Source organism: Centroberyx affinis, unplaced genomic scaffold (assembly GCF_046629955.1).
Source record: "Centroberyx affinis isolate AG114_WGS23_722 - 3 ecotype Tasmania unplaced genomic scaffold, CSIRO-AGI_Caff_v1 ptg001396l_1, whole genome shotgun sequence".
NCBI lineage: Eukaryota > Metazoa > Chordata > Actinopteri > Beryciformes > Berycidae > Centroberyx > Centroberyx affinis.
This window is the reverse complement of record NW_027279878.1, coordinates 104,908-128,895: the sequence shown is the minus strand read 5'-3', so window position 1 is coordinate 128,895 and position 23,988 is coordinate 104,908. Positions and strand designations below refer to the sequence as shown.

The window sequence follows — 23,988 nt, the reverse complement described above, 5'->3', positions numbered from 1 at the left end:
ATAATAATAATTACAGTGATACCATACGAGATGAAAAATCGTGATCTTAGAATTATAAGGTTCTATCTGCCTTCAGGATAGTTCTGAGATATTGAGCTTGAAATTTTTCAGCATCCATTGAGTTAAATGGAGATGGGTCCTTTTGTTTTAGAAATTACAGACTCAAAAATCATTATTTCCAAAAAATAACACCACACATATGTCAACAGGCATTCATAGAATAGGTTCATGCGACTAACTCAGTTTTGACAAAAAGGTCAGATATAACCTTAATAATACCAAGGTCACGAAATACCATAAAGTAGACCTAAGTGTCTGAACTCACTATTGAGGACACACTACAGACTAAGTTCCCATGGGAATATTATCCACGGTGTAATTTGTTTGCAAGTATGGAAATTCTTACAGTAACTGTCTATTTTCATCCTCTCCATTTAAGTGCAAAACTGCTCCCTCAGGCGGGTATATTTACAAAGCGTGACCTTTATCTCAAGGTATGATGCTCTGAGATTTTCCACTCATCATGATGGGGCAAAAAGTGAAGTTTTATTCGGTGAGTCATCAAACGCTGCTGAGGCAAGGCAGTAGGCTTCATTAATGTGGGCATAAAGTAAATGACACTCATTGAAACAAGACCACTAGGCATCTTAAAATATTATATTATCTATTATATGAGATTAATAAGACTATAATCTTACACAGAAACAACGTTTAAATATTATACAGCTACCACGGAAAATCCAATAATAGGCTAATAAGAGATTGAAATCACCATAAAGTATGATACTTATTATTGAGTAGGCTACCAGAAGCACACTCTAAGTCCCTATATGAATATTATATGAATACTATAGTGGTAGGCTACCATAAGAGATGAGGAAAAAGAAGTTAGATAATGCCAGTATTGTGTACCACTGACACATTATAAGTCCCTATAAGAATATTATATGAATATTATAATGATTTTTCGGTCTGTCTGATTGCCCGCAATGAGATTTTGTAGCCCACCATATGTTTGGACAAAGCCGATGGCCTAGATTAGGAAGATCCCACTTTATCATTGATTCATTGGGAGTTTTTGCACAATGGGTGGTTTTAGTGTCCTTAAATCTAAAGAGACTGGCCTATTGTTTTCTACTCTGATGGTAAAAAAACCAAAACATAGATTACACAAAAATGATATGGCCGGTGGTGTAGTGGTAAATAAAAACATGGGCAAACTTTGACCTCGAGATGGTACTCATCATATGGCAAATCACCACCAATATAAACAAAAATCTATTATATTTTCAGAAAAATCATCAATTTATTTTCTTTTTCCTTAAAAGACCATATCCTCATATAAACCCCATTAGTTTGACTTGACGTACTATGATGATGTATACTATGATTTTTTATCATAAAGATCATAAAACTGTGGTTAAATTTTAATCCTCTCATGAAAAGGTGGGTACATTAATCCCCGGATGTGTCTGCCTGTCATTTTCTGTCAATATATGATCTGGTTTAATACAAAATGTTGTGTCAAGTATGCACATCCTATTGACTGTCATAAAATATTGACCAATGACAGCACGCCTCTCAATCTTTATGGAAAAGAACATGCGAGGCCATCTCTGATTGGCCAAGTGATCCATCAGCTGAACACAATGTAGACCGCTGCGCTTTTACCTCTTGAAGACTGTGCTTATAAGTCCTCGGATCTGCTCAACACAGGTTTGTGGATAAATTTGCCACTTCTCAAGAGTATACTAGCAATTGTGTGTTCAAACCTACATTCGCGTTGGCTGTATCACATTTACAGAGATTCATTAGAAGCAGGATGCGTTGCGGCGTCCTCAAAAACCAGGGCTTTTCGTATTGTTGCCTTAAAACAGAGATGAGACAAGCCATGTTGTGTGTTTCACATCCTTTCTTCATTCGCATTCACCTCGTGATGTTTATATCGAGTCAACACGTAGGCCTGTGTGTTACCAGAGCAGCGTGTTAACCACTCTTTCATTACCACTGAGAAAACCCACCAGTTGTACGTGGAGTTTCTGACGTTGTCCTCTGAAATAAGGAGGCGAGGGACGTTTAGCATCAGAGGTGAAAGCAGAGATTGTGTGAAACCACTTTGTTTAGAAACTTTTTTTTATCTGCGTGCTAGCTACTTTGTATCAGTGTAAAAGGGCCCGGGAGACGCCATTGTTAGTTAATAAGATAATATTGTAGCGAGGTTTAAAGGAAACAATGCGACCATTGTCAAGTGCATGTCGTGGCATCCCCGCCATACCACTTCAACTCTGTGTCTGTGTGGCTGCTGGCTTAATGCTCAACCTGTAGCAGTGGTTCTCAAGCTGGGGTCCAGGGACCCCCAGAGCTCCTTGAGGGGTTTCCAGCGGGTCCCCAGCAAAATGAGGAATAGTTAAATTTCACTGTATTCAGTAGAAGTTACCACCTGGAGAGAATGTATAACAACAGCTGTTCTGATGAGAGGTTTCACTGACTCTACTGTAACCTCCTCACAGTAGAGACAGACAACAAAGAATCTCAGAATGGAAACGATGCTCTGTTGTCTAAAGCTGTCAAATCAAACTGGTGGATGTGAAAAAGTTTGGGAGAGTCTGTCCTGGAATAAAGAAAAGTCATGATGCGCTCAAAGTTGTTAAAGCAGATCATGACTGAACACTGAAGCTCTGGATAGACTTTGTTTTAATGACTTATTTGCAGGCTGCATGCTCTACTTGTTCGTTGGCATTTGCTTTCATCCAACCCAGAGATGCATGTATTTGGTGCTGATGGTGCTTATTTGTGTGACTTCAGGTTTTACTGATGGTTTATTTATTTGTATAGTTTATTTGACAATGCAACTTAACATAGTGCCACTTCATCTGGTTACAAACAACTGATGCCCTGCATACAGAGATTATAGCTATTCATATGAGGAGCACAGTAAATTGATGATTAGTTTGCTGTACAGTTGATATTTTTTCAGAGGGGGAGGGTGTGACGTTCAGAGATGTGCTTGGTACTGGGTGGTGGTGCAGAAGGTGGGAAGTAGTAGAGCAGTTTTATGGCAAACTTCCCATAACAGGAATCTGTGGAATGTAGCTTGAGTGTAATGTGTTTGGTTGCCCCACTTTTACACAACATCATTTGTAACTTGGTAAACCTAGCTGGTTCTTGAATTCATATCCCTGTCTTTGGCTCTGTTCAAATAATATTGATACATTTTCAGTGTTCATGTCACATGTTACACTTGAACAATCCTATGTTTTAGCTCAGTGCTCAACTGTGCTTTAGTGATTGCTAGCAGAAATATCCTACAGTATATTAGTTGCATTTAAATTTAGAATGCACTTGGAAAGTGGCTTCAAAAGCTTACAGTGTTGTAGGCAGTGAAATATTAATAAAGGGACCCCTGGTCCAGGTCAAAATTATGGCATTTAGTTATTACAACATCCCAAAACTCATTGTAGCAATGCACATGAGCTGTTTTGCAGCATATTTTTGTTTATTTTGCAGGTTAATATCTCTTTTCCTCCTTTGACTAGTATGCACATCTACAGAACACTACAAACATGTGATGATAATTGCCATCTAACCTAGATCATGTGTTTTTACACTTGTCAGTTCCTTCACACAATAACCGCTTTCAACAGATTAAACACTTTTAAAGCAGGAAGAGGAACACTTTGTGGTTTTGTGACTCAAGGGTAGATTGTCACTCTAGTGTTGGTCTACTTTTGGTCATTGGCGAACGATGATGAGCAACAGGATGCCTGCCTGTCTTGGGGTTACTAGCAGGCAGAGCGAGTAAGCTAGCCATTATTTACACAACACTTCCCAGTCAACTGTGGCTCTGACCTGGAGCCATTCAAGCAGGAAATCGGCTCTGTGCAGGATTTAGAAAGGAGAGTATTAGCGTGGCACTTTAAGGGCAGGGCTTTAGCTAACTTCACCTGCAAGTGGCACTGGTACTACAAAACATGTAATTGCTGGCTCTAATGCATAATTCAGTATTCACTATTTTTGCCCCAAAATGATGTCACACACATTAATATGTTGCTTACTGAAATTAATGTGAGAATGTGGCGTTGTGCTGTATTGATTTACCAAACAGACATGATTTGCTGCAAAAATGTATGTTGAATATTTGGCTGTTCAGGTCACATTCCACATATGAGAAACATGGGTTTTCTGTCAGTAAGACGAATTCGACGAAAATCATGTGAGTATCAGTACTCAAGGGTCTCTGTTAACCAACCAACCACAAATTATCATGCTCCTGCTATGGAGCATTAAGAATAGCCTGAATTACTTAGAATGCTGTCTCTCCTACTTTTTTTTTTTTCACTTCCTTAAGCTTCATAGCAAGGATGATAATGTCAAGTTGGCCTCATGTTGAGGGAGAGCTGTAACTATAATACATCTGATTTAGACCATTCTCTGCTTGAGCTCATTCAGCAGCCATCTAGGCCTGTTTCATGCTACTTTATCGAATGTAATGTTCATCTATTCAGATACAGATGGAATCCTGGAATGATTGCAAAAAGTACTCTTGAACTTATTATTTCAGTTTTCATATGGGATGGCAGAAAGTGCCCTCAAACTAAGAACAAATGCAAATGCAGCCAAATGTCAACCAGTGTGACGCTATCAAGCGCTGAAGTGGGGCTTCTGCAGTCTGAAAAGCTGCTGTATCATACCAATTCTATCCGGTTACAAAGGTGCAATATTTTTGAAAGAGACATGTAATTCTCCCAGAAGTATGACTGAAAATGCCGAACCTACCGTATATTTGTTGTTGAAGGTGAATGACTGACCGTCAGATCATGCTCAGAGGCAGTCTGATGCTGACTTTGTGCCTCACTTCACTTCAACCTGTGGTGAGGCCAAAGGCAGTTTTTCATCTGGTTCAACTGTAAAATTATGTTGTTCAAGTTTTATAGACAGTTGACTTTTGAGTGCTCAGTGATACTTGGAGTGTAATGTAGAATCTAAGTAGGAGAAGTAATGGTGCTTAATCTTGGCATGACCCATCCTGATCATTAAAGGAAACTACACTCATTTTTCCCCTATCAGGACTTCAAAGTGAGCTTTGTTGTACCAGTATTTGGAAAGCAACAGAGGCCACAGTTAGAACTGACATTTTTACATTATGTTTGAGATCCTATTTGAGGGGTCAGATTCTATGAAATCACATCGCTGTATATCCATACTTGGCACTGAAATGGTTATCGGGCATCTCCCGTGGCTGTATTTGTCTAAATCTGTTTGCATTACTTTTTCCCATTCTCCTTCTGAATTAGGACTGGGCTATATGGACAAAATTAAAAACATGATAATCATAAGAAATTGTTTTGTTATCGATGTATAACGATATCTACCAACGTGCAAAATTGTGTGTTCATCGCATTGAACTGCATGGTAATATTAAGTATGATTAAACTCAAAAGTTCAAACAATATTCCCTAACTTGGGCCAGATCTCATTTTATGAGATTTTTACTCTGAATAATTTTTTATCACTAATTTAGACAACAGAATTGTGTATCATGATAACTTGATATCATCATTTCATCACGATATGATTCTACTGAAAGATGATAAACCATAATATTGCATTATTGGCCAGTCTGACTCAAAATCACTATACATTGCTTGCATGCACAATGTGGATGAGTTTCATCCAGACTACATATAATTCTGCATCATGTGAGCCTGACCACTTCCATTTCCAATATGTTCAAATGATAAGTCATACAGAAACTGCAAGTATAATCACAGTCAGTTCATCATGGGGCATTGTGGCTTTGAACAAACTGCAAAGCATTCTGTGTTACTTCATTTATTTAATTGGAAATCTACATCAAGTTCTCATGAGTATATGGCTCTCAGATTGGATTTTGTGCTCATATCAGTGGGTTGTTGGAAAGTTTCATGAACTAGTGCAATGCCCGTTCGCTTTGAGCCCCGCTGCTGCACAGAACACTGTTCGCTTGTTTATTCAAAGTTTGTTAATATTGAACGTGTCACGTGTCCAATCCGACACTGCACGTCCTTGGGTCCCCAGCAATACACCCGCCAAGTGTGAAGTAGATCGGACGAACGGTTCTCGAGATATGCGAAGGACACACATACAGACAGAGATTCCTTCCTTTATAGTATGATGAAAGATTCTCAGTAGTATCTCAGCGGTTGAATTTGCAGTGGTGGACAGCAGGCTTAAGTGACAGCCAGTATGTGTTCCATGAGTGCCAGTGTGGAGGTCATCTGGCCTGACGCTGTATTGGAAGCCGTTGATGGGTGGATGAATGACCTTTGTTCCATTTCACAAATCCCATCCTCCACCCCCTTCCCCCATGTATTTCTTCACTGTGTGCTCACGTGACCAAGAGTGTGCGATGTCATTGAGGGTCAGGAGGACCTCGAATCTCGAGCAAGGTCAGCCTTTGTGTCCCAGCAGTAGGTTGCGATAGGTTGACGGTGTGAAATGGGGTCAAAAGGGGGAAGCTGCAGCCATGTGAGCCTAAGCATCACTAACTCCAGCCATGCATTGATAACCAGTCTTTCCCCTCACCCCCCAGTCTCTGTGACTTGCTATTCTTTGCCATCATTCATCCACTGTGAGGATTCAGTCACTTACTTTGCAGCTTTTCCCTACTTCCCCACAGAGTGTATCTCATCCTCCATCCTCACAAAGAAAATATGATCAATCTCCCGGATGTAAACCTGTGCTCTTTCATCTTTCGCCAATGTCAGATTGTAACCAGCCAGCACAGTTCAGTTCAGTGCATCCTTACACATGTTTTGCATAATTGCCTTTGTTAAACCTATGTAAATCTTTCTACATTTATACGTTATATTGACTAAGCCTTTCTCCCTTAGGGAATGCTGTACTATTTGTAAAACCGTTGAATTATCAATGAGTTATTGGCAACTGGCCAACCACAACAGAATGGTCAATGGACACTCATGTTACATCTGATAATTCAATGATTCATGAAATATGAATGTCATTGTAACAGCCATTTTGCAAGCAAAAGGTCATTCCCGGCACCATATAGAATAATGTAGAACAGAATCAATATTTCTCACTCATTATATTGCTGGATGTTGATTCTTCTAGAAGTTTAGCTGGCAGAAGATTTTAGTATTAGTAATACATCTTAATCTTAATACGTTTGTTTCCAAACTAGACAAAAAACCCTTCTCAGATTGTTTTTCTGCTTTAGTGGATTCTGTAAAGACAGGAAAGAGAATGAATGTCATGCAACATGGACTTGGAGGAACGAATGACTTGGCAAGCGTGCATGTTATGCACCATAGTGCGCTTGACTCGTGGAGCGGCCCAGAGAAAACAGCTCTTGTGGTTCGGAAGCCACTGTCTTGTCAAGATGGGATTAAGTTTAGTGTGTTTAAGTTTCCGTGTGCTAATCCTCCAATGACAAGGCAGTAATAATGAGCTTCAGCTGATCAGAGGGCTTTCAGTGCATTTGACCTGACTCTCAACACCCTAGCTGACAATCTGTATAATCTCATACACAAGCCTACTTAACTTGTAGAACTGCTGCTTGGTGTCACAGTTGTCTTTTCAGATGTACTTTGAGGATTTCTGTTTTTTTCTAAATTGTTTGCCAGTCCCCTTAGTGATTAAGTTATTGTGAGCTATTTGTTATAAACTCAAAACGGCAGCAACTTAATGTCTACTCAGGAGTGGTGGAAGCCCTGTTAAGTATTGACTGCTGCACATCTCTGCTTCTCTCAGCTGCAACATTCCACAAAGAGGAACTTGGACGTTTCTGAGCAACTTAAGTGTCTGTCTAACCCAGATTTTTGTAACTTCCTGGCTCGGGTTTGGGGGTAACTGCTGTTCAAAACTTGTCATGCAGCCTTCTCTCTCGAGCTGCAGGCTGCCTAGTGTTCTTGATGTTCTGTTATGTGTCAAACAGACCAGCTGCCCTCCCTCCCCTTTCCCCCTTTTTCCAATGTCTTCTGTTTGCTGAGGAGTGGGGTGACTGGCGGTCTAGCTCTGCCATTGGCTTGTCATCCTCCCAGGCCAAGTATGGAGAGTGGCAGTGGTGGTGGTGGGGGTAGGGTTTGTGAGGCTACCTTTTGCCTCCAACTACTCACAGCTGACCATGTGACAGCAGTGGCATGTTGCTGCTCTTGGCCAGCTGACACAAACACATGCTCCTACACTCTTCTGATCATGCTGCACAAAACGCGTCTACGTTTTGTTTGGGATATTCAGACTAGGTTGCACCTGATATTGTTTACGTTCAGACTAAGCTAAGGCGCCGATGAAAAGATTACTGCTTGGGTATCTTTGTTTTGGTAAATAATTTCAGCACCAGATATGTTATTTATGTCCACATTTGGGTATCACCTCCAGAGTATTCAGTAATACTTCTGTAAAATTTAAATGGTGTGAATACTACTGATAATTGTTCTGTTATTTTCTTACTACTTCTCTGTTGCACCTGAGCCTGGAGAAACAATATTTCATGTCACTGTGTACTGTCTATGTATACTTGGATGTATATATGTAGATTTATGCAGCTGAGATGATAATAAATCTGAACTTGAACTTGTATCATCAGCTGAAAATACTGGTAAATCGGGCTTACATTGTCTGGAGTTGTGAAAACTGTCTTAGACAATTTCCCAACTCTCCTAACTAGAATTATTTGCTAAAGTTGGATGTTGTTTGTGTGTGTGTGTGTGTGTGTGTGTGTGTGTGTCTGTGTCGTGTTCTCAGTAAATGTAAGCAGTACCTACATTCTCTAGGAGAGTGGAAATATCAGAATGGAGGCAGAAGGTGCCAGAAAAGGGGAATGAGTTTTGTAAACACATGTGTCAGGTAGTCTACACAATCTTCCCTGTGATTAGCTCCTCTTCCCTGTCATTAGCCTCTCCTGCTTTGTTCCACTTGTTTTAACAGTGTCGAACACAAAGGTTTGGAAGCTCAACAACACAAGAATGGCACACATGGTGCCCAGACTGCTTATGATAAGGGTGTTGGTCAGTAAACCTTGAATTTACATTCCTGGAAATGCCTGAATCACTCTGTTCATTTTGAACTTGTCTTCACAATTTCAACTTGAATGTCCAGCAACCATTACTTTTGAGCTAATTTTCACACAGACACGTGCACACATTTTTTAAAACTGCTTTAACTTGCATGTTGCTGTTTACAGTAGCTTATGTGAGGTTTGTAAATGGGGAAAAAAAGACTTTCATCTTACGGGTTGAAATTAACCTGCTACTTGAATTGTGCTCCAGTGAGTGGCTGGCAGTGTCACTGCCTCATGCGCCTGTGTTTCTGTTTGGAGGGGGCGGGTTTCTGCTATTCATAGTTGTGAGAACCTCAGAGGTCTATTAGAGGTCAGTTCAAGCCCCTTCTAATAGCAACTGCTGCAGCAAAGGGCCTTAAAGACACCTATACCTCTTCCCTCTTTGGATAGAGTGCCTACCTCTCAGCAAGTATACATTGTGTGGCGTTGTAAGTAATTTTTTTTTATATTACACCTCTTAATCTGTCATGTATCAATGCAGATCTCATTGAAAATCCATTGAGTTGTATTTCAGTTTGTCCTAGCGTAGACTTAGAAGTGGACTGATCATCATTTGCCTCTCATAATGGCTAATGGTAACACCTGAAGTCTTTTTGTAAGACTGAGTTGAACATTTGCTCCAGGTTTGACCTGGAGGTTTTGATTATGTTTGCATGCATTTTTTCAAATGATAACAAATAGAAAATACCTGTTTTAATGACAATAGCTATTATAATTAAACTTGAAAACTTTATACAAATTTTCCACATTCAACAATTAACAATACTTGAACTGTTAATTAAGCTAGCGGAAGAAAAGTGCCCCATTTGGCAGCTTTTGTAAAGTACTTTGTCCCAGTTGGCACCAAGCCTATTTGTCATGGGCTCAGTGTTAATAATAGAAGTAGGTGAGAAGTCAATTGTTACAGCTTTTTGGTGGCTGTGCACGTAACCATTTAGCCACATGGGTGTTACCTTCCATACTAGAGGTCAAATGAGTTGAGCATGTAGCCCATAGATTTGTGCAGTCTGATAACAGAAGATAAAGGAAAAACATGAAATGTGATCACTAGCAACAGAACGCTAAGAGGGATTTTGAAGCCCTTTGCATGCTTGTGGTGTAGTTTACAGCAAATGATTAAAATAAGACAATTTCATAAACTTCTACACACAGAGAATTGATATTTGGATCTAATTAATGCACATACATTCCAGTCAGAGATAAGTATTTGTATGGTAAGCTTAAATTTGTCTTTTGCCATAGGCTCATCCAATTTGCATTTCACATCAATGTATAAACAAGTCATGACTGCTGATGACTTATTTTGATCCTGGGTATCATTTGGCCTGTATGTTAAAATAATAAAAAAACAATGTCATGTATAAACAGTAGCTCAGACAAAAATAAGATAGTCCTCACAGAAGACTGCTAACAGCATGGCGCTTTGGGGTTCAACACATAAAGGGAGATTCCAGTGAGCTCATTTGTAAAGCATTCCAAGCAGGAAGTCTCACTTCCCCACAAAAACGAGATGTGGCGTTTGGGGCTGTCTCCTGATATCTCCATGGAGACTTGTGATCTGAACTTGTTTGAGGAGTGCTTTAGTGTCACATTTCCTTCCTGTGTCATTCATTATGTTCTCAAGTGTGCGGCTGTTGAATAGGACAACACAGCTTCCTTTTGTTTTAAGCATTTGTGGAACTGCAGATTAAAAAGTAGGCTATGGCAGCATGCCACTGTGAAATACATGTCTTGTCTTTCTAACAGAAACTTTCTGAACTGTTTGAATCTGCGGTACATGTGTCTTTTTGAGAAAACTACTAAAGTTCATCATTCAGTGTCTCTAAAACAGATGATCTACTGTTTTACAATGCTATCATTTTCTCAATCAAGGACTCAAGTTTCCTACTATCTTTTGAATACTTTACCAGAATTTGGTTTAATTTTGTGGTGTTAATCATTAACTTTAATAATAATAATAAACTTTATTCACATATAGCACTTATCTAACAACAGAGTCTACAAAGTTATTTACAGGAAGGCATAAAAACAATATTAAAATAAAAAAGGTGATAGGAGGAGGAGGAAATGCATGAAATGAAATAAGATAAAAGACATAAAAAACAAGGTTTAACAAAATAAATGGGCAAGATCAAAAACTTACAAGTCTATAAAAGTGAGTTTTTATGGAGTGACTTCAAAGATGATACTCAAGTATCCTATCCTCAGTGAATGCTTTCCACAGTTTATTGACCCTGATGGCAAAAGTACAATCACCTTTTTGTCTTGAGTCTAGACTGAGAGACTGTCAGCAGGCTCTGCCTGAGGATCTCAGGCTCGGGCTCATAGGGAACTAAGAGGTCAGTAATGTAGCTAGGGGCCAAACCTAACCATCCGTTAAGCGTAATCGTTAAAATGTAAAAATCAATTCTATATGTAATTTGTAACTGATGGAGAGATAAGGGATATATTGTCCCTTTATTTGGCACCAGTTAAAATCCTAGCTGCTGTATTTTGAACAAGCTGGAGACCTGACTGACTTTTGACTTTTAGCAGGAATAGAGGGAGATACAGTCTAAACGGGCTGAGATAAGAGCATGGATGACCGTCACTAAATTGATCAAATATAAAAATGTTTTTTAATATGTCACAGTCACAGTCAAAAATAGCTCCTAGGTTTCTGGCCAGTGGCTTTGTATTAGAGGATACACTCCCAAGATCTTTAAGACTAGGATTTCTGGATGTAGGAGGGCTGAAAGAGGCTATTTCAGATTTTCTATTAAGATGTAAAAAAGTTTTGAGATATTTAAAACTTGATGTCTGCGAGGCAGTTCGTAAGAGTGTTGAATGAGTTTGGGTCACTAACTAGATATGAACAAACATTTTTATGAATTATGTTGCCAAGTGTGGCAGGTATGAGGGGGAAAAAAGGATGGGACCTAGAGAAGATGGACATTTACCTATTTTAAAGGTAGGTCACTGCCTTTAAAATAGGTGGGCATATTTGGGCAAGACAGGCCAGAAATACTCACCTAGTGCTCAAAGTGGTCAATCAGGACTGAATGATCAACCGTGTTAAATGCTGCATTAAAGGATAATGGTGTTTGTTTTTTTGTTTTTTTAAGTTTGTACTAGTCATCTAGGTTGCCCTTTTCCTTTACATTATTCTTGGTGGTGTCTGTCAGTATTGTTTGAGATATCAGGCTTGTTTTCTTACCTTCAGAAGAAGCCATTTGCTGCCATTCATTCTTGTACAGTATGAAAAACAACTTCCACAGACTTTAAAATTGCCAGAGCTAGATAATCCATCATAATAAACATGGAGCCTTAATTTAGTTTTGCCAAAGTTTTTGTTTTATTATTATTGAATTGTGCCCAAGTTGAGTGTTTTCATATCAGTACACACATTATGTTACACTCTGCTTACTGTCAATCACCTGACACCCACAGGAAGAAATGGAAGTCTCCACCAGGAAATAATCCCTCAAAAACATGCCGCCTTTATTGTCACATCCGTGTCTTCTCGTTTGGGATGTCTCTGTTAGCTGGAACAGCAGTTAATTTCAAGCTAGGTTTGACACTGCAAAGTTTGAATTTTAAACGAAAACAAGTTAAGTGTTAAAAATTCAAATGATATACAGAATGCATTGCAAAATGATTGATGATATACAACAATACAACAAAATGACAGGAGGGAACAATTTTCTGCATCTGTTGTTAAAAGAAGGTCATTCCTCACTTTAAGGGCTGTCTTGGTGCTATGTATGGTCTAAAGCCTAACCTCTAAAACCTAATTTAAAACCCAATGGAATAGGACTTGCAGGGTAAAAAAAGCGCAGAATCACAACTAAAAGTTTCCACATTAAATGTTCCCTCTTTTTCTCTTCCTCCATTTACAGTGCAGAACAGCCATGCAGGCTCAGGAAGTCCTGAGACAGCTGCGGATTCCCGAGCTGGATGACTTTCGGCAGTATGTGCGCAGCTTGCCCACCAATGCGCTCATGGGTATGGGTGCCTTTGCTGCCATCACCACCTACTGGTATGCCACCCGGCCGAAAGCCCTCAAACCACCTTGTGACCTCAGTATGCAGTCAGTGGAAGTGGCGGTAGGTGATCACCCTTGTTGCACTGGTCACACTCTATCTATCACTTTGCTGGAAGTACATTTTAATAAACATGATTAGAGTTAGGATTAGGGTTATTATTCCACATACATTGTGTAATTTAATTAGCCACCAATCTCTAATATTGCTTACTTCCTGGAGTGTGTATCCACCAGACATTCAGGTTCACTCATCATTTCCAACTCTTTATTGATTCATAACAAATAGGTTAAATTACTTGCTGAGCACATGATCCTGCAACACAGGAAAAAAAAACGAACTCTAGGCTATCCGCTTATTTGGTGTGTTGTATTGTAGAAGTATGATTTTCAAACTACTGGAAGGCAAAACAAAACTATTTACTGGAGCAGACAATGTTGATGGTTGCTGATAGTTGACTGCTTGATGATATGTGTACTGAAAAACTATAAACGTTTTGAAATATCACTTTAAAAGGAACTGATGCTGATTGAAATAACATCAGGCAAACATGAGGTTCTGAACATTTGATTGTTCAGAGAAAACAGGCCGGATATTTTGTGCCAGCTTTGCATTCCTGCTTTCCCTCATCCATATTGCTCTCTCTCTCTCTCTGTGTGTGTGTGTGTGTGTGTGTGTGTGTGTGTGTGTGTATGTATGTGTGTCTTATTTTAAGTAAGTGGAGACTGTAACTCTCATTTCCCTGCTCATTCCATTCATGCTTTGTTCATTCCATTCATGTAACATCTGCTTTAGTTATTTCAAGCTGACCAAAAATGTAGGTATTATTCCACTGCTTGCATGCTAAGACACGACTGGGCTGGTAAGTGGCCTTCTCTAGCGAAGAGCCAATGCAAAAGCACAAAAAGCTTTCATTGGTGACATTTCATTCAAAACCATGCTGACAAGTTTATTTCTCTTGACAATGGAGTTCACAAACTGTCTTGGCGTGACAAAGAACACTACTCCAAAGTGATGCTAGATGGTGCATGTGCGAGCATGTGTATATTTCCTGTTGCTCTGTGCCACAATAAATAATGTCTCTAAAAATGCTTGCGTACTTGTTTTTTTTCCCCATGCTAACTGATGTCACTCACTACTGCCTCGCTGTCTCGCTTAAAAGTAATTTGTCTTCAAATTCTTATTTCTCTTTGACTGAAGATTAAATATAGCAGTAACATATTGTGTTTTGTAGAGCAGTCATAGGTTACATTTCTATCTGAAAGTACTACAAACAATAGAGCATTCACTGTCATTTCATACTGACACCCCAGTCATGCCATTCCAATGTGAGCACTCTGAGCTTGCCTCACCATGTTTGCATACAGTTATTGGAAGGTGGAAAGTAACTAAGTACATTTACTCAAATACTGTACTTAAGTACAATTTTGAGGTACTTGTACTTTACTTGAGTATTACCATTTTATGCTACTTTTTACTTCTACTCCACTACATTTCAGAGGGAAATATTGTACTTTTTACTCCACTACCTTTATTTGATAACTTCAGTTACTAGCTCCTTTGCAGATTCAGATTATTAATACAAAATATAATCAACTAATAAATTGTCATGTATTATTATAGATTACTGTAAGCTACCCAGCAGTATATAAAGTAGTAGAAATCAGCCCCACCTTTTCCAGCTGCAACATTAAAGTGATGCTTACACATTAATGCATTAATAATTATAATTCAATAATATAATATATACTGTATTATTCTGAAATGGGCCATTCTGCATATAATGAGTACTTTTACTTTTGTTGCTTTAAGTATATTTTGATGCTAATACTTTTGCTTTTTACTTTTACTTAAGTAACATTTTGAATGCAGGACTTTTACTTGTAACAGAGTCTTTTTATACTGTGGTATTTCTACTTTTACTTAAGTAAAAGATCTGAGTACTTCTTCCACCACTGGTTATTTGTAAGAGCTATCTTTATGTTTTTACCTCTTTTGGCAACAGGAAAGATTTTTGTGGCATTATGATGTGCAATACGTACTTACATTACAGGGACATCAACAGTTTGACATACTGTGTATAAATGGGCATAAAAGACAGTGAAATGTACAGTTGGTACATAAAATCCATACCCTCAGTGGACGGTGGCAGGGGTTTAACAGGAATAGGGGGTTATTGTCTATGCCTTCGCCCTGACTTGTACGCCAACTGAAAACAATCACATGGACGGTGGACCTCATTCTTGTGGAATGTCCCTGTGATCCTCTCCAGGAACTTCATCACAACTGATGCTGAAGCTAACATTATGGTCTAACTCACAAGCTTTGACATCCTCAATCCTTGTCACATTTACCTTTGCTAAAAAAAGTCCAGCTGAGCTTTGGGAACTTGAACTGTGCTGATGACGTGGACACAATTAATGTCGCTCAGCTCCCAGGTTTGGGGCTTTGCCTCATTGTCCATACTTTCTGTATGAAGATCACAGCCTACTACAGCAAGATTAAAGTTGGGATGTGTTTTTTTGATTTATTTAAATTTGTGAAATACATTGGTTGGAATATTTACTTTGATATGTTGTCTAAAGCAGAGCTGTGGAATTGGTTAGGTCAGTACTTTGGTCATAACTTTTTGAATGTTTTCTGTTTCTCATAGGGTGGAGAATATGCACGAAGGTCAGTGCTGAATGACGATGACGAATACATGACATACTACTATGACGATGCACGGACCATGTATGAGGTCTTCCTACGAGGGCTAAGGGTATCAAGTGAGTGCTCTTCTTGCATCAACCAAAGATGATATTCTCTGAAGGCAAGAGATCATGATGCATCCATTACATGTAGATAAAAGTGAGTTTTTTGTTGTTTGTGTGTGATTTCTGCTTCACAGATGATGGACCTTGTCTAGGATCGAGGAAACCCAACCAGCCTTATGAGTGGCAATCTTATAGAGAGGTGAGCTGTTGGATCTCAACCACAACATGTAAATCTAACAAGCTACATTTTAACAATTTGCATCTGAGTCCGCATGTTAAAAAAATAGGTTTTTCGTTTTTTGCTCTCTTTTGTAAAGGTGGCAGACAGAGCCGAGTACGTAGGCTCTGCTCTCCTCCACAGAGGACACTCTAATGCTGGAGACAAGTTTATTGGCATCTTTGCCCAGAATAGGCCAGAGGTAAGATGAATGTGTTGTTGCATTGTCATATTTTTATAATTTCTTAATTCTTCTCCTTTCCCATCCTTTGCACGTCCTTTGCACAATGGAAATGTGCAAAGCTTATGATTTGTAAACCTTTCCAATAAATTAACAATTTCCAGTGGTACTGCACACCCGAAACAATTAACAGTGAAGGGACAGGAGTGTAATTGGGACAGAAACTACATTACATCTATCAAACATCTATCATGCCTACATTGCATGGAGAATTAAACAATTGATTTCGCTACATGCTACTAATAATAGAAACACTCCTAGCCTAAAATGACCAGAGTATAGCTCCACCGAAGCTGGTGCATGGTGAGGTTCACTGTCACCTCAAAATCTCGCAGAGCATTGGGGGTTGACCCTTACTGTAGCCGTAATATTATCAGCATTCTGTTTGCAAGTAAAATAAATGTTCAGTTGTACAGTACAATGTACTGATGTTTGGAATGTCTTTTAAATGTTCTGGCAGTTTTCTGGTATTTTTTTTATCTGGCACCACAGACAATAAGCGAAAAAAAGTTTTTCATTGCATTGAGGTTTAATGTAAGTACATTTTGATCTGTTTTCCAATGTGTGCATATGTTTTTTCTTTCAGTGGACCATTTCAGAGCTGGCTTGTTACACATACTCCCTTGTGGTAGTTCCGCTGTATGACACACTGGGAACAGAGGCCATCGACTACATTATTGACAAAGGTAGATAAGAGGGCACCTTCAAACATTATCTGCCAGGCCACACAACCATTTACAGTCATATCACAGTTCTTTAGATCAAGGACAATGATACTGACACAAAATGAAGTGGTTAATTTGGTGTTTTGTGTTTGCAGCTGCCATCTCAACAGTGATCTGCGACGTGCCCGACAAGGCCAGGCTGATTCTGGACTGTGTCAGTGGAAAGGAGCACACAGTAAAGACGATTGTCATCATGGAGGCCTTTGAAAATGACCTGGTGACCCGTGGACAGGAGTCTGGCATAGAGATCCTTAGCCTGAAGGATTTGGAGGTGTGAATAACAAACTGCATCACTTGTATTGATTTTAGGATTTCACAAGTTTTCACATTTCCCCATATAAATATCTCATCACTGAATAGCAAAGAGCTACTTGTGTTATGGCATGTATCTACTGAACATCTCTTTGATGTTGGCAACCATCTACAGATGCTTGGGGGAATGTTAGTTGTGCCTCCTGTCCCTGCTATATGAATCTTGCTGTCAGTCACCTGATAGGCCTAAATGGAAATTAGACCTGGTGCTCTGTGTGCTGAAAACCTGTTTATTCTCAGCGCACCCTTCAGCATTTAAACACACAATGCCTCACTGTATGTTACATGTTTGTTTGCAGGGTGTTGGTAAAGCCAACCATCAGAAGCCAGTGGTAAGTTGGACCAGCATACTTTATTTGAACTGCTGATAGCATGAAGAAAAGGATAAGGACTTCATATCTAAATAAATTGAGGAGGAGTAATCAGCTTTTCAACTTGGAGCATCAGTTTAAATGCAACCTGCAGTACTGTCTCATAGGAAAATGAAGTTTTGCACTATACTAAAATTCAGCACTATGCACATTTCTAATACATTAGTAATAGCTAAAGTGATGTATTATTAAGTGTTCATTATTCAGGCTTCATATGGGTTAGTTTAAATTTGTGATCTGGTTGCAGCCCCCTAAAGTAGAAGACCTTGCACTCATCTGCTTTACGTCTGGAACCACAGGTAATTACAAATCTGTTTGCACACGACTAACATTTTAAAAATGTTATTTTTACATCATATATAATCAGTATCATCATTGTGATATAACCACTGTTTTCCTCACAGGAAACCCCAAAGGTGCAATGCTTACTCATGGGAATGTTATCTCCAACACTGCAGCTTTCATTAGAATAACAGAGGTAAACAAAAGCTAAACTAAGCAGATAAAGAGAATTTCAGTATTGTTTTTTAAGATTAATGACCTTGTCTAAAGTAGATTTGCCCCCACCCACCCCCACCCCTTCCTTTTAAAAGGGATGTTTACATAATACATTACTTGTGCTTCTCTACCTTCCAAAATCTTCCCTTAATCTTCCCTTAATTAAATTTGAAAATTTAAAGGATAATTCTGGTCATTTTTAACCTGGGTTTTGTAATTGATTGTGTTCAAAAGTTTGTCACAAAGGCATGCTTCATTCGCTTTTTGGGTTCAACTGAGTTTGCTTTGGCCCTTGAGCGTGTTACCAGCGAACTGAAGCTACATAAAGCTCCACAGTGAAGTGACAGAATTTTGAACACAATCACTTGTCATGATGGCAAAAAGTAGAAAATAACTAGAATTATCCTTTAACTCCTCGATGGAGCTTAATAAATTAGGAATTCTTCTTTACCTAGGTCTGTTTTATTCTCTTTTATTTTCCTGTCTGTCCTCTCATCTCTGTTCCTCCTCTATTTCTATTTCTCCCTCCTGTCCCCTGTGTTTGGGATCCAGGGCTCACTGAAGCCCAGCAATAAAGACGTGCTCATCTCCTTCCTACCTTTGGCCCATATGTTTGAGAGGGTGGTGGAGGTATGCCATGCTTGACCTGTGCACGTGCACGTGTGTTTTGTGTGTCTTCCGCAGGTGCACTGCATGCTGAACCTCCATGACATTCATATGTCCTATCTTCCCCTAGCTCACATGTTTGAGAGGGTTGTGGAGGTATGTATTGAACTGCGCTTGCCTTGAAATATCAAGAATTCTATCAGATTCTATTAACTCATTGCACATATCTTTTATTTTTATTTGTATTGTATTGTGTATATATAATTTTTTTTTTATTTTTCTTATTTTTTACTTTTTTTTTCTTATTCATTTTTCTTATTTTTTTTAACTTTTTTTTCTTATTCATTTTTCTTTCTTTTCTTATTTTTCTTATTCTTATCTCTTATTAGATTTTCTGTTGACATCTGCACCAAGAGAAATTCCTTGTACATTGTACTTGCTGAATGAAGTTCTGATTCTGATACACGGAGTTCATCGTTTCATAGGAGTGTATCAGATTTGCTCTGTGATATACATGCTGCTAATGTGTAGCATGTCCAGATGCTCTGGACAACAATGCCCTCCTGTGGCACAACTTTTATGCATGTTTGACTAGCAGAGGAATAACCTGTTCTCCTTTTTAATCAGGGTGTCATCCTCATCCATGGCGCTCGGATCGGCTACTTCCAGGGAGACATCCGTCTTTTGATGGATGATTTGAAAACACTGCAGCCAACGGTCTTCCCTGTTGTCCCGCGTCTTCTCAACCGCATGTTTGATAAGGTCAGACAAAATCTAGGTTTCATAATGTGGTCATGCTGCTGTTCATTTATTGTTTACTCAAGTGGTCCTACAAATCTCTGGTGTTACAGCAAAGTCGATTTTGATAGGAAGCCAGCCTTAAATTTAATTAAAACCACTTTCTTCCAGCTGGTTTGGGGATTGAACTGGTTACCTTCCCAGCCATAAGCACATTTCTCTGATCTCTGGGCTGCTGCTGCTGCCCTCTTTATTATGTAAATTATGGTGATTTTCTGTGGCATATGGTGGTGATGTTGCTCTTTTAAAATCAGCAGTGTCTATTCTCCACAGATATTTGGTCAAGCCAATACACCGCTGAAGAGATGGCTGCTAGATTTCGCTTCCAGGAGGAAGGAGGCAGAGCTTCGAAGTGGTGTGGTCAGAAAGGACAGCATGTGGGACAAACTCATCTTCAGAAAAGTACAGGTAATCACCACATGCTCCGTAGAAGCGGTCTGTCTTTTGGTGCCAGGCTACAAGTTCAAAAGGACCCTCATCAATCATCATGTGTTACAGGGCATTGTTGTACTGAAGCATACAGTGCCACTCATTTATCAAGCAAGCATATGATCCAATTTAATCTTAACATGGACGTGTACTCATTTAATCTCAACCTCATATTCAAAAGTATGGTCAGCTAGGTAGGTCTCTGACAAATTACAACCTATAGAAAAACCTAAATCCAGTAAGCTATATATTGGCTGGCCTAATGTTTTTTTTCTTCCAAACAATGCTGCTCTTTTTCAGTCAGTTGATTTTGTTTCGGGAGAAAATATTGCACTGTACTGAACCGAAGGCCTACTTCTAATTGTATCACCATGAGATTAGGATTCAAATTGGGCAGTACCCACGCACCGCATGGCTCCAGTGGATCTATTTAAACCCTATGACAAATCCATTCATTTGATGGGCCTGAGTAATTTAATTGGAAGGCTCTTAACCAAAGTGGGTGTTTTTGTATTCTGGAAAATGTGCCTTTTATGTTGGATATACTCATGAGTGGACTGGATAGTTTCAGTTTCTAACAATCATCTTGACCTTTGAATTAGCGGTGGTTTCCATGATGCATAATAAATGAGAGCCAGTGTTTCTATTTGAAACTTTGATTCTTAACCTTACGATATTCCAATTTGTTTCACGCCTGACAGACAAGTCTAGGCGGCCGTGTGAGGCTCATGATTACCGGAGCGGCTCCAGTGTCTCCAACGGTCCTGACGTTCCTGCGGGCCGCTCTGGGCTGTCAGGTGAGCATGTTTACATCTCCTCTGACTGTGTGGTGCTTTTCATCAGTGACTGTGACAGCTTTAACATAAATGTCACTGAAAACATGTCCTGCAATCCACAGTTTTATGAAGGTTATGGCCAGACTGAATGCACTGCTGGATGCTCCATGTCAATGCCTGGGGATTGGACAGCAGGTAACAGCTTGATTGTACATTCGATTATTATGCCATTATAGCCTATATTTCAAATAAACACAATTTTGCATGCTCTGTTGCAGTATCTCCAATTTGAGTTGTGAAAAACTAAACGCGTTATGTGGAGGACCATGTTGGATTGGACCATATTACTGAAATTTGAACATTCTCCTGTTTTTCCAGGTCATGTCGGGGCCCCATTGCCCTGCAACTCTGTCAAGCTGGTGGATGTGGCTGAAATGAATTACCTGGCAGCCAATGGAGAGGGAGAGGTGAGGAGTGCTGCTCCAGTGTACTGTCAAATAAACCTAGCTAATTATTATTGAAAGAAAATTTTAAAAAGACCGTAACAATGCAGGAATTAAACAGCATACTATATGTGAATATCCACCCACATTCACAGCTTCCTCTCTTAAGTTGCACACAGTCACACGCTCAAACCTGCACTGATGCAAGGTCGAGATATACACATATCATACTCACAGATACACTCACCCCAGTCGACACACAAGCCCACACCCTCACACATTCTCACACACTGACACATACAGCAGCTGTAAAGCAAGTTGGTGCAATAATAAGCATGTTGGCTGCAGTCCGGGATGATAACAGCTCTCAGATCCTGAGCGTGATACTGAAAATAACCGGAAGGAAAAGGGACAAAAGCAGGAACATGTATGTACAATAAATCACAAATGAAAATGCAATGAAGGAAGGGAAAACAGACAGGGGAAATAGAATGTAGAGAAAATAACAAGAGGAAGCAAAAATCTTGGCAACAGAAGTATAAAATGAAGAGCAGTGGTCAGATCAGAATGGTATGGTGAATGGAGAAGTTCCTTAGTGAATAAATATGTGACACTGACATGTGGAATGGTCTGTGTGAGCCAGAAAGTTGCAATTAAATGTGATTTTCACCTATGAAAACCTTCTCTCTTGCCAGGTGTGTGTTAAAGGACCAAATGTATTCCAGGGATACCTGAAAGACGCAGAGAAAACTGCAGAGGCAATTGACCAGGATGGCTGGCTCCACACAGGAGACATTGGGAAATGGCTACCTGTAAGCAATATAAGCTGATTTGACTTATTTAGTTGATTTACAGTTGCTGAAATATAGTGTGATCTGTATCTAATTCATGCTGAAAATAACAAAAGGGTAAAAGGGTAGATGTATTAAGTCCAATGTTATATCATCAGTTGCAACTTCAATATTTCAAGGCGTCTGTCTTTTCTGGATTCTTGCAGAATGGTACTTTGAAGATCATTGATAGAAAGAAGCACATTTTTAAGCTGGCACAAGGAGAATACATTGCCCCTGAGAAAATAGAAAACATCTATATTCGTAGCGATCCAGTGGCCCAGATATTTGTCCACGGCGACAGCTTACAGGTTAGTAATTACTTTGATCTGAATCTCATGTGGCACTAAGCGATGGCTATTCTTTTCACACTTCTACACACAAGTAATGCAAACAAACTTTCTAGTTCGGTGGTACATTTTGTGTGTGTTGACACTGATGTTGGTGTTGTCCATGTCGCTGTGTTAAGGCATGCCTGGTGGGCATAGTGGTGCCCGATCCTGACTTTTTACCTGGTTGGGCCAAGAAAAGAGGGATTGAAGGATCCTACTCTGAGCTCTGCAGTAATAAGGTTAGATTAATCAAAATGTATCCCAAAGTCAAATAGTGCTGCACTTGTTTTGCATTCTAACATTTTTCTGACTGTTTTTAGGATGTAAAGAATGCAATTCTGGAGGACATCTTGATGTTGGGCAAAGAAGGGGGACTCAAGTCTTTTGAGCAGGTGATTGTTGTCATGTTTTGTTTTGCTTTTTTTTTTTTTATTTAACTGTGGCATATACTGTATGAACATAGAATCATGTTCTGCTTTTCTCATGCTCGCTGTATCTGGTCAAACAACAACGCAAACCTTTTTCAATGTAACAACACACTTTATGAACACTATATTGTGGTCCAGGGCAATAACATTTATGCTTCAATAACCCCCCTCCCCCACCTTTTTTTCCATATCCATGATTTTTCTTTCACTCTTCCTATTCTTTTTTTTTTTTTTCTCTGCAGGTGAGAGAAATCACATTGCACCCAGAGATGTTTTCCGTTCAGAATGGCCTGCTGACGCCCACTCTCAAGGCCAAGAGGGCTGAGCTTCAGAGCCACTTCAGAGAGCAGATTGATGCACTCTATGCCAAGGTTAAGATGTGAGCTCTGATGAAAGAGTAGGGGATGGTGACAACTGTTTGGAACGCATAGTCTGAACCAAACTGTGTTCACTGAAGGGGATTTTCTGCCAGTGACGATCCATTTTGCTTTCCAACAACCTGGATACTGTCTCTCAGTTTGGAATCAGAGGTTAACTTGTACAATACTCATCTCCTCCCCGCAACACTAAATTTGCCCCACTATCACTATGTAAAGTCTAGGCTGAGAATGTCCCAGAAAATGATGTGATAATGTCACTGGTATTATTTTCTCAACTCAGGAGGAGGGGCGAAACAAAATGACTCATTCATGCCTTAACTGCCAATCAGAGTCTGACTATTGGCCATGGCTGCCAAGTGTCATGGTCAGAAGAGTTTTTCAATCTTGAGGGACATTTTGCTTTTTGGTAAGAATTAAACTTACAAACATGCTTTTCCAACAATGACAAATATTGGCTATTTATATACCCGTCTATTTAATGTTTTGGTTTTCTATTTAATTTGATATTTAATGTTGTCCTTGAACCTGTAAATAGTGTAACTGTTGAAAAAGTCTATTTCTACAAAAAGTAAATGGTTGGATCATGGTTAATACTCCAGTGTTATCAATTCCCTGCATTCCCATGCTTTTCAAGGCTGTAGGCTATAAGAGGGCCACTAAACCTTTTTCAGACTGTTTTAGTGTATAGTTAATAGCCTTTTTTTTTTTTGCCTCTTAACGCTGCATGGTAAAATAAATATTGAATGTTATTGTACATGCAGTA

At 39.3% G+C, this 23,988-nt stretch overlaps 1 protein-coding gene across 2 annotated transcripts; it reads left to right on the top strand.

Moving 5' to 3' along the window:
• Positions 1 to 1,655: 1,655 nt before the first annotated feature.
• On the top strand, positions 1,656 to 23,233 carry acsl1a (acyl-CoA synthetase long chain family member 1a). 2 transcript variants are annotated; one of them, XM_071526292.1, is made up of 21 exons: positions 1,656 to 1,716; positions 12,940 to 13,146; positions 15,737 to 15,851; positions 15,974 to 16,038; positions 16,157 to 16,258; positions 16,884 to 16,983; positions 17,118 to 17,293; positions 17,634 to 17,666; positions 17,953 to 18,004; positions 18,110 to 18,183; positions 18,888 to 18,965; positions 19,437 to 19,571; positions 19,881 to 20,015; positions 20,738 to 20,833; positions 20,935 to 21,007; positions 21,191 to 21,279; positions 21,951 to 22,067; positions 22,253 to 22,396; positions 22,555 to 22,656; positions 22,738 to 22,809; positions 23,088 to 23,233. In XM_071526292.1, exons 2-21 carry the CDS (start codon positions 12,952 to 12,954, stop codon positions 23,226 to 23,228), a joined length of 2,094 nt encoding a protein of 697 aa, XP_071382393.1. In that variant the 5' UTR covers positions 1,656 to 1,716; positions 12,940 to 12,951; the 3' UTR covers positions 23,229 to 23,233. The 2 variants fall into 2 exon arrangements, with proteins under 2 accessions (XP_071382393.1, XP_071382394.1); XM_071526293.1 differs by lacking the exons at positions 1,656 to 1,716; positions 12,940 to 13,146; positions 18,888 to 18,965 and adding exons at positions 9,920 to 9,928; positions 18,756 to 18,833.
• Positions 23,234 to 23,988: the final 755 nt, after the last annotated feature.